This window comes from Temnothorax curvispinosus, unplaced genomic scaffold (genome assembly GCF_003070985.1).
Source record: "Temnothorax curvispinosus isolate PA1 unplaced genomic scaffold, ASM307098v1 QBEX01004528.1, whole genome shotgun sequence".
NCBI lineage: Eukaryota > Metazoa > Arthropoda > Insecta > Hymenoptera > Formicidae > Temnothorax > Temnothorax curvispinosus.
The window spans coordinates 97,556-108,422 of record NW_020214308.1 but is presented as its reverse complement, the minus strand read 5'-3'; the positions used below and the strand labels follow the sequence as shown (position 1 = coordinate 108,422).

The 10,867-nt window shown below is 43.2% G+C and overlaps 1 protein-coding gene across 5 annotated transcripts; it reads left to right on the top strand.

Moving 5' to 3' along the window:
• Positions 1-2,276: 2,276 nt before the first annotated feature.
• Positions 2,277-10,773, top strand: LOC112453563 (armadillo segment polarity protein). 5 transcript variants are annotated; one of them, XM_025014369.1, is made up of 10 exons: positions 2,277-2,505; positions 3,983-4,046; positions 4,124-4,354; positions 4,435-5,229; positions 5,316-5,584; positions 5,667-6,008; positions 6,164-6,337; positions 6,487-6,789; positions 7,885-7,981; positions 9,662-10,773. In XM_025014369.1, exons 2-10 carry the CDS (start codon positions 4,010-4,012, stop codon positions 9,841-9,843), a joined length of 2,430 nt encoding a protein of 809 aa, XP_024870137.1. In that variant the 5' UTR covers positions 2,277-2,505; positions 3,983-4,009; the 3' UTR covers positions 9,844-10,773. The 5 variants fall into 5 exon arrangements, with proteins under 5 accessions (XP_024870137.1, XP_024870134.1, XP_024870138.1 ...); XM_025014366.1 differs by having other exon boundaries at positions 7,870-7,981; XM_025014367.1 differs by lacking the exon at positions 2,277-2,505 and adding an exon at positions 2,589-2,720 and having other exon boundaries at positions 7,870-7,981.
• Positions 10,774-10,867: the final 94 nt, after the last annotated feature.

Below are 10,867 nucleotides of genomic sequence, written 5' to 3'. Positions count from 1 at the left end.
GACGCGCCGAATGCGCGCATTATCCGATCCGAAATAAAGTTCAAGTTTATTATCTTCTATCTGCATTCGGATTGTGATAAAGTGTCGGGATAAAACGTCGCTTTTACAGTATTTTATGAGCTTTGGAAGCGACGATACATATTCCATCGACAGAGCGACAAAAACAGGATCGTATATAAAACAAGTGATGCAAAGGGGATCGATCGTCGACCCCCCCTTCCTCTCTCCTTCCCCCCTTCCTCCGCATCACTCCCTCCGTCCTGGAATAATTAAAATCGCGACGCTTGATCCGGCGCATCTCTCGATCGGCAAACTCGCTTATGTAAAAAAAAAAGCAAACAAACAGACGAAAGAAAAAAAAACTTAATCGATATTTATCATTAATTGCGGCGGATCCGCGCGCGGATTTATCGCGCGCTTCGCGGCTGTATTTCATCGGCCGGCCGCCGTATATATCCCGAAGGAAATTTTTCCACTTTTTTTCAGTTATCCCAGCTCAATATCAGCGCAGACATAAAATGTATCATCACCGCTCGAAACGGAAGGAACGCTACCGCCATCACGCATCCGAAAATTAATCGGCGTGGGCGCAGCCGATAACGAATGGTGTTCCCGCCAAACGGCCAGTATATTTTACTTTGCTCTCCAGTGTCTGTTATTTTGTGCGCATTCTGGCTGTCCGCCCGGCACGATTTACTCCGCCGGTCTCGATCAGGAATTTTCGAGTCTCTCGCGCACGGCGCAGGCCGGACAAAATACTCGCGGATCCATTAAAAAATTGCCGCCGCTCGCGCTTATCGTTTTCGATAATTCGCGAAAGTCTCAATCGCGAATTACGTCCATCATCGGTCCGTAATGTAATTAACGCGATTAATAACTGAATTAGTTGACGATAAAGTTGAAAAGACATTTTATACAATTCTTACACACACATTTGCTTGCATAAACTTTTTGTTGTTTACAGCGTCAAAGTTACTTAATCTGCTCCAAATTTTATCTAAAAAAAACTTATACTGTATTCTTCGTTTCAATATCTTATCTTTATTTCTTGTTAGTTTCTTTACACATTGCGTTTGAAAAGATTTACCCATCTCGAAGCGATTAATAGATAACGTTTAATAGTAATAATAATAATATATTATTCTGTTTAAGACATTTTCTCGAGGTGATTCCTCGTGTCTTCTCTTATTCTTTGTATACTTCACCGGCCACGTTTTGTCATTGCACCTGGGGCCCGATTCTCTAACGAGAAACGTATGCGCAAACTCTGCTCTAACAGAAAGGCTGCAAATTGATTGGCTATCGCATAGTTTTTAGGGTACGGTCAACGTGACGCTACAAATGTTTTGGAGCGTTCTTCTTCTCTTTCTTTCTTCATTGAAAGAAAAGAGAAGAGGAATGCTTCGAAGCATTTGTAGCGTCACGTTGACCGTAGCCTTAGCCAATAAGCTTGCAGCTTTTCTGTTAGAGCAGAGTTTACGCATACGTTTGTCGTTAGAGAATCGGGCCCCAGATGCCTTTCTTCCGATGCACCGCTGTTTATCGTGTTGCGAGCTTCAGGCGCGTCGGTAAGCTGCACTCGTTTAACCCTTTCACATCCAGCGAAACATATGTTTCAGCATATTTAAAAAATTTCCCTAACAAATATTGAGTCATTATTAAAATCAGTAAAAACTAAAAACAACTCAAGTACATTTCGTACTTCATTTCTTAGATTAGAATGTTAAAAAATATGTATTTGCAGTAAAAAAAAAGACAGACCTTCGATCAATTTTATTTATTCATTTGGCAGTCATTTGTCAAGCAATTTAAATGAAGTAAATCTCTTTGCATGAAGAGTTACATTATTAAAATATTAAATTAAATTAATTCAATTATAATTAAATATTATAAAAATTGATTTCTGTGCATTTAATTAACTTTTTGCATTTGATGCTAAAATTTGTGAAACGAGTTTCTCGCTCGTTATACTCCGACTCTTTTCTCGTAAGAAATCATCATAACTTCTTCGTTCCCTTCCGGGAACGACACCGAGCTTCGCTCCGCGTCTAAACCGAAGCGGAACGCTACAGAGAGGTGACGGTTCGATGCCCGAGTCGGCCAAGATGAGAGGGAAGGAGAAAAAGAGGAAAAAGAGTGGAAGAGAAGAGAGAGATAAATCCATCTCTCGCTCCATTCGCTTCTATCCACTCCTATCGCCCTGCAACACAATTCAGGATCGGCGCAGGCGGCAGGTGGCGCTCGTGCTATCTGATGCGCGTCGCTTTCCGCCATCTTTGGATAGTGAGAACGTTGTTGAGGCTTCGCGACGGCGAGAGGAGTGCCAGGTCGGCTTACGGCGGGATTATAACGACAGTGCGCGAACGTGGTGTCGAACGACGGACGTGGTGATAACGACGACGACGAGGAGGTGGCTGTCGCTCGCCAGTCGGCGAGGATCGAGTGTCGCGTGCTGAACGGGAACTCGCGGATAATCGGGGGACGCGGAGTCACGCACGCAGCACGGTAAGTGTTCGGGCTCGGCGCTCGCGGAGCGCCATTGCGACGCTCTCGGCTCCGCTCTCGAGAGAGGAGAGAGAAAGAGAGAGAGAGAGAGAACAGCGTCGCCGCGTCGCGAGTGTGTTTACGCTGGGTGTGTCAAAGTGCCTGCCGCCCACACGCCGGAGAAACTTGCCGTCGGGAAACTTCCGGCCGGACGCTCGGCGCCGCGCGTCCCTCCTGTAAGTACGTCCCCGACGGGACGTTCAGGAATTCCACTCGACGAGTAGCGGAATGCTTCCCGGAGAGAAAGAGAGAGAGAGAGAGAGAGAGAGGCTGCGACATGCACGCGTTAATTCGCGACGGTTCTCAAGTCTCTCGCGACTCGCGATATTCGGAGTACTCCTCGAAGCGCGAGCCTTCGCGAAAAGTCTCCCGCTGTTCGAGAATCTTTCTGCTATTATCTCTCGTGTCTCGAGAAAGCGGCGTGTCAAAAGAAATCCTCCGCTCGAGCTGGGTCCCGGAGTCGATCGACGGACACGACATGCGCGTCGGTGCTCGATACTCTTCGCGTGGATTCTTCTTCGTTGTCGACGGAACCTTTCATCTCCGGTGCTCCTCGTTCCGACGGCGATCTCCGTCCGCTCTGTCTCTCCTCCTCGCCCTCTCGTCGCTCTCTTTCTCGCCGACACCGTGTATATACGTCCGCGCGCGCGCGCAGGCATATGCATACACGCATGTACACACACGCAAGTTGCCTTTCCTTTCGCCTCCCCCGCGCTCGTCCCCTCGCCGCCCTCCTCCCGCGCGCGCGGCCTCGTCGATTGTCGGAGAAACGGTGACACATCGCATATTTCCCGGAGTCCTCTCTCTCGTTATGTCACGCGGCCAACGCGCCTCCGTCCCACCCTGGATTCCGCCGCGGGGGAACCCCGCCGCGTCCGTCCCGTCGGCTACACCCGCCGACGGGTGCAACGGCACGACGCATATTCGATCGCGGCCGACCGCGCGAACACCCACAAGCCTGAAGCTGTGCGACGCGAGAGCGAGACAGGGAGGAGGGGAGAGTAGAAAGGGAGAGAAAGAGAGAGAGAGAGGGAGGAGGGACCCTTCGATCGCGCCCACATTCCGGTGCGGGAGCATCTTTCCCCGTCGGAGCGGGATCCACTGACCCACCGTACCGTTGTAGTATCCCGCAAGTGAACATTTTGGCGAGCGTATGTCGCTTTAGACTCTTTAGAGCGATTTCTCTCTGATTCACTCGCGGCGTTCGGGGGGAGATCTGGGACGAGCGTGTTCGCCCCCTCGCCGAGCCGGTGAATTGAACACTCGGTCTCGCGTCAGATGATGGGAATGTCACTCTGCGTTTGGCCCCTTTTTGCATTGCCGGCGTGATTTCCTCTTTGCGTAACTGGAATAGAGCTAACTGGACGTTGAGAGAGACCGCACCGTAGAACGGAGGGTCGCTAGACGCTGACGGAGATTCTGCTTTTGTTTATTTCAGGTGTGAAGGTAACTTCCAGCCGGAATCATGAGCTATCCAATGTCGACGAATCAATCTAGGCCGAGTAAGTCACGTTCGTGCGATACATTGGTCTGTCGTGATAGGGACGCGCGTGGAACTTACGTTTGTTTTGGGTTATAGTGTCCCAAGGGAATTACCAGGGCCCGGGCGACCTGCCCATGGGCTCCGCCAAGGAGCAGACGCTGATGTGGCAGCAGAATTCCTACATGAACGACTCGGGCATCCATTCCGGCGCTGTCACCCAGGCACCATCTCTGTCCGGCAAAGAAGATGAGGAGATGGAAGGGGATCAGCTGATGTTCGATCTGGACCAAGGATTCGCACAGGGTTTTACGCAGGATCAAGTTGAGGGTGAGATTACCGACCACCTTTGTAAATCTAACATTACAGAATTGGATATTGTGATGGAGAATGGCGTGACGTTCTTTCAGATATAAATCAGCAGCTGAGTCACACTCGATCGCAGCGCGTCCGCGCTGCCATGTTTCCCGAAACCCTGGACGAAGGTGTAGAGATACCCTCCACGCAATTTGATCCAGCCCAGCCCACCGCTGTACAGAGATTAGCCGAGCCGAGCCAAATGCTGAAGCATGCCGTTGTCAATTTAATCAATTATCAGGACGATGCTGATCTTGCTACGCGCGCTATCCCGGAATTAATCAAGCTGCTGAACGATGAGGATCAAGTGGTCGTTTCTCAGGCAGCTATGATGGTACACCAGCTGTCTAAGAAGGAAGCCTCCCGGCATGCCATCATGAACAGCTCGCAAATGGTGGCCGCCTTGGTGCGCGCTATTTCTAATAGCGACGATTTGGAATCGACGAAGGCCGCGGTAGGCACTCTGCACAACTTGTCGCACCATCGACAAGGCTTGCTAGCCATTTTCAAGAGTGGCGGCATCCCTGCGCTTGTAAAACTACTGAGCTCCCCGGTGGAATCTGTTCTTTTTTACGCGATAACGACGCTGCACAACTTGTTGCTTCACCAAGACGGTTCTAAGATGGCCGTGCGTCTTGCCGGCGGTTTGCAAAAAATGGTCGCTCTACTCCAACGGAACAACGTGAAATTTCTAGCCATTGTTACCGACTGCCTGCAGATTCTGGCGTATGGAAATCAAGAGAGTAAGCTAATTATTCTTGCTTCGCAAGGCCCGATAGAGCTCGTGCGCATCATGCGCTCTTATGAGTATGAAAAACTATTATGGACCACTTCGAGAGTATTGAAGGGTAATTATTTCAAATTTATTGTAATAGTCTCTTGGAATGGTAATTAAATTTTTGCGTTTATTAATTGGTGATTATTTTGTTTGCAGTATTGTCTGTTTGCCCTAGTAACAAACCCGCGATTGTGGAAGCTGGAGGCATGCAGGCACTTGCTATGCATCTTGCAAATCCGAGTCAAAGATTAGTCCAGAATTGTTTGTGGACACTGCGTAATCTATCAGACGCCGGCACAAAGGTTGACGGACTCGACAATTTGCTGCAAAGTCTCGTGCTTGTGCTCGCATCAGGAGACGTGAATGTGGTCACGTGCGCCGCTGGCATTTTGTCAAACTTGACCTGCAATAATCAGCGCAACAAGGTACGTCGAAATAAATACATTTCTTTGCGGTGTTCTTACGCGTATATCTGGCTTAGGTTTTAATCTTTTAAATTTTATTCAGGTTGCGGTGTGTAACTTTGGCGGTGTGGATGCTCTAGTTCGTACGATCGTCAATGCTGGTGATCGGGAGGAGATAACCGAACCGGCGGTGTGCGCCTTACGTCACTTGACCTCGCGTCATAACGAAGCGGAAATGGCGCAAAATTCCGTTCGATTAAATTATGGTATCCAGGTTATAGTCAAATTACTTCACCCGCCGTCGCGCTGGCCATTGGTGAAGGCGGTTATCGGATTAATCCGCAACTTGGCTCTTTGTCCTTCTAATCACATCCCGTTACGCGACCACGGCGCGATACATCACCTTGTGAGACTCTTGTTGCGCGCATTCCAAGATACTCAACGAGTGAGTATAAGCCGTTATATAGAATAAAAAATATTTTGCATAATAACAATTGCAATAATTGTACAATTAATAACAATTGTATAATTCTCTACTGAGAAAGTGTTTAGACGTTATTATTATTCAAATACTGTCAAAAATATTTTTTTTATTTGCAGCAACGATCATCGGTTGCTAGTACCGGAAGTCAACAAACATCGGGTGCATATGCAGATGGAGTACGCATGGAAGAAATAGTGGAAGGTTCAGTAGGTGCTCTTCATATTCTCGCAAGAGAATCCCATAATAGGGCGATAATTCGATCACAGAACGTAATTCCGATTTTCGTACAAGTACGTATCGCTATGTTTACGAAAGTGCTCATTTTTTTTAGTTTCTTAAATTATATTTTAGTCTAAAATGATAAATTTAAATTATTCTGTATTTATCGTAACATACAATTTTTTTTTATTTAATAACAATTCTGCTTTTTCACTCGCAGCTACTGTTCAACGAGATTGAAAATATTCAACGTGTAGCAGCCGGCGTACTTTGCGAGCTGGCAGCCGACAAAGAAGGCGCCGAGATGATAGAACAAGAAGGTGCTACCGCCCCGCTGACAGAGCTGCTGCACTCCAGGAATGAGGGTGTTGCTACTTATGCAGCGGCAGTGCTATTCCGTATGAGCGAGGACAAGCCTCAAGAGTACAAAAAACGACTTTCCATGGAGCTGACAAATTCTTTGTTCCGCGAGGACACAAATCTATGGAATAATGCCGACTTCGCAATGGCTCCGGATCTTCAGGTATCGTAGAGAACAAATACACCAGTGCACGTCATTTTATCTCGTGCCGTGGCGAAATAGATTTACTTGTAAACACTATGTAACATAGCAAGTTTTAGTTTTTATGTACTAGCTTTCCCTTTTTTTAATTTACTTTTGCCAAGTACTTACGAGGAATCAGGTTTGTAATATAAATGGAAATATATTGTAGTATAGAAGTATGTTAAACACTTCTCGATGGTTACATTGTGTTCAGTAAATTGCCACGTTATAACAGCTCTTACTGGTTATAGAGACATTCCCCCTAATTATAAAAAAATCAGGTATTTATATGTTACAAGGTTTTCCCCGTGTAAGATTAATTTCAAGCACAGCTGTTTATAAGTCATGTATATAGCGTTATTTATCTATTATTCCAATTTGCACCACTAAGTCATCTGCAGTACTCATTAGGTCATTAGCGTGCTATAGCGTTTAGTTCTCATTATCCATCGGTTACGCTTTAGACTTTTATCGTTATATTTGTGGAGATGACGGGTATATATAATGTGAAAACTAATTTCATACAATTTTACATTGCTTAACAAGTTATAAACGAGCAGTTTTGAAATGTTTGCTTTCCTCACGCAAAAAATGCACTTTATAATGCGTATTTATATTAACTTGTAAACTAAATTTTTAGTTTTACATGCTTAAGCTTTATAACATACAGTTTATTATGCCCGAGGTTCAATTATATTTCCATGACATTTTTATATTAATATTCAAACATTGAGAGCTTAAAGAAGACGATATGGTCGTGCCTAATGGAGCAATGGATCACGAGATGCAGTTAGATAAGATCTTACAATTGATAGTTTGCAAGATTACAATATGCATGGGAATGCGTTTTGTTCCTTCTGCAGATGTTTACTTCAAAAATCGTCTTTTTATTTTTATTACTTTATCATTCATGTTATTATTCATGCAAGCCCCCGCCTCCCCTCGCGTTGGCCGTTTTTATTATCGTACAAAACTTGCCAAGTATAGCGCGAATCTTGCCGTATTTCGGGGTACCATGACGCGCCCTCCCTTAGAAGAAATGCTTTGTGTTGACCTCAGCTACCTAATCTTCAGGACATGCTCGGCCCTGAACAAGGCTATGATGGTATGTATGGCCAAGGACCTCCTAGCGTACACAGCAGCCATGGCGGCCGGGGTTATCAACCGCAAGGTAATTTATATGTTAGCCATTTTATTCATCGAATGTTGCTTCCGAACAATTGACTTGTTACTCGATCGAGGGTAGCCGAAGCTATAAACGATCATACAAAACGAATCTCATTCTGTATAAAATGTGTTCTTGTATATAATCCGTCATGACAAATTGCGTATGCCGTATAATGACTATAACGGGATGATTGTATACGCGATAATGCAACCTCACGAACCAATTCTGTCTTGCATTGTAAATACGAGGAAATTTAATCAATTTACCACTCTTTTCGATATCACCTCTAATATAAAATAATGCATTTTAATCGTATGTTATTTTAACAGCAGCTTAACCCATGGACTTAAATTAAAATACAGCCTATCAACAGTTTCTCGCAGTAACATAGGTGACATTTGGTCTTCATGTATTTTTCTGGTTTTCGTTATTTGACTGTTTGACGTCTAATTGATTGTCAGTTTTAACTGCATGTTCAATGTTACATGTAGAAACTTTAAAATTTGTCGAGCACGCTTATTATTATTTACTGTATTCCACAAAAGAATCTGATAACTTTACTTTCACAGCAGTATATATGAGAACTCGTATAATATGTGCCCTAATCGTCTATATTAAAACTTAGAAAAACACGCAGTCACCGCTTAACATTTTTATTTTCACAAAACATATTTTCTTAATTATGTACATAATGTATAATAATATATTATCTAGTCTATAAATAATGGCGCGATCGATGAAAAATATCTGAACTACTAAATATAGAATATTAATACTTGATTGATTCCAAGAAGACATTAACAATTACAAACTATTTAATTTCTTTGATATTACAACTGAAATCACCTTATTCGTAATTACGGATGTGTCACTTGATGTATATGTAAGACACTGTAATGTCAAGCTACTTCACCTACGCATGCTTACGCTGTTTTGCACGTAAATACTTACTACTCTTTTATTATTTATTATTTATTCCCACTGTAATACGCGCTTTATATGATGAAGGAGTCGCGTAGGAGGATGATATTTGTAAGTAACTAGATAAAAAGTTTTCTGCAGTTTATTCTCCAAAAGGAAGTATTGTATATATTCATCGAAATTGAAAACAATAATATTTAATACTTTTTTCTATTTGTCTTATCACATGGTGGCACGTGGGATATCGAGCTCCAACATTACAAGCGTATCGCTTATTTCGTTTTTAGTACTTGAAGCTAAAAAAGCTAAAAGTTAGCTAAACAAGTTTTTTTTTTATTTTACATATTTATTTTCTACATATTAGTCTGAGATTATTTAGTATTATTAGAAAGTAGCTTTTTTGTGGGTTCAATAATTTTTATCGTGCAATCTGGTAAAGATTTCTGATGAAAAATGTATTACAAATTAATGAGTAAATATGGTAATCGATTAAACACGATATGTCAGCATTATGATTATAAAGTAATCACATAAATTGATTAAACGATAGTTATTAAAAAAAAAGTAGTTACTTTGGAGACACATAGCAAAACTCTCTGTATCTCGTAAAGCTAAAAGACTGCCAAAGTACTTCACAAATTATGTTTCACTGATCAATGAAGTTTCTGCACTCCGCGTGCAGTGTGTAATATTTATCGATGTTAATTGCCGTACGAGAGTGTTATGGGCTTTTTATAGAAAATGATGTTTTCCTTGCGACAGGTTATGACCAGATACCAGTAGATTCGATGCAGGGGTTAGAGATAGGTGGTGGATCGACGTACGGCGCAATGGACACTATGGACGTGGCGCACGATGGCATGAGTTTCGAGCATTTGGAAGAGCTTCCTGCACCGCCGCAAGATAACAACCAGGTCGCGGCCTGGTACGACACCGATCTCTGAATCCGTGCCGTTATCGATCTCACGAGATAGCGAAGGAACTCAAAAAGAGCAGGAGCGTTATTTTAAAGTACTAAGCGAACTTTCATAGTAGAGACTCGATTATCCGAGCGCTACAGTTGAATGTCCGCATTTTAGACTCGTCAGGACCAAACCAAGTTGTCCCGATCTTTCCCCGCAAGTTTCTCATTTTTATTTTAATGACATATGCATACAATGAACATGTCCTTGCTATCTCTGTCTTTCTCTTCCCCTCTTTTTAAAATCATTTTCTTGCCACTTATGACCGGCAAACCGAGCGTCGATTGTTGTTAGGTGGATAACGTGCCAAGTGATCACACAGTGCTTGGTATCCCGATTCATGATACGGACATTTGACTGTATTCGAATAGTGTACCTTAAGATATGTAAACGATGTATCTTAATAATTAATTAAATGACGCTCGGGAAATCGGAGTTCTGCATTTACAAGACTCATCTTTGACATGAAGTAATACCGATTGGTGGGCTATCGTGTCTCGACCGTCTTTCGGTCTGCGAGAAGCCCCCTTCGAATACGGCTGCATTCCGATATTCACTTTCAGCAACTGAAAATCTATAGTATACGTTACGTAAAATATAGATTTGCAGTATTGACAGTGAATATCGGAATCCAGCCTATAAAAGATTGGTTAGTCGCGCTATAGTTGACATCTTCCTATAGTCCACGTTTGTTTCGTCAAACAGAAAGTGAAAAAAAACATTCGCTAATCCATATCGACCCGAGAAAATGTATCGCCTGTATGTAATCGCCTAATATGATCATTCACCCGAGCATATTAAACATTAATATCGATGTATTAGAATTAAGGAAGACACATGTAATTCGTACACACATGTATATGTATCGTTTAATTGTCTATACAAATAAACCGAACAATTAAGCGACCAATATTTCCTTGTTTCTGTTTATTATTTTTTATAGTATACCACAAGTCGCGCTGGTTAACAATGGAGATCATGATTATTAATTACTTTTGATAGAGGT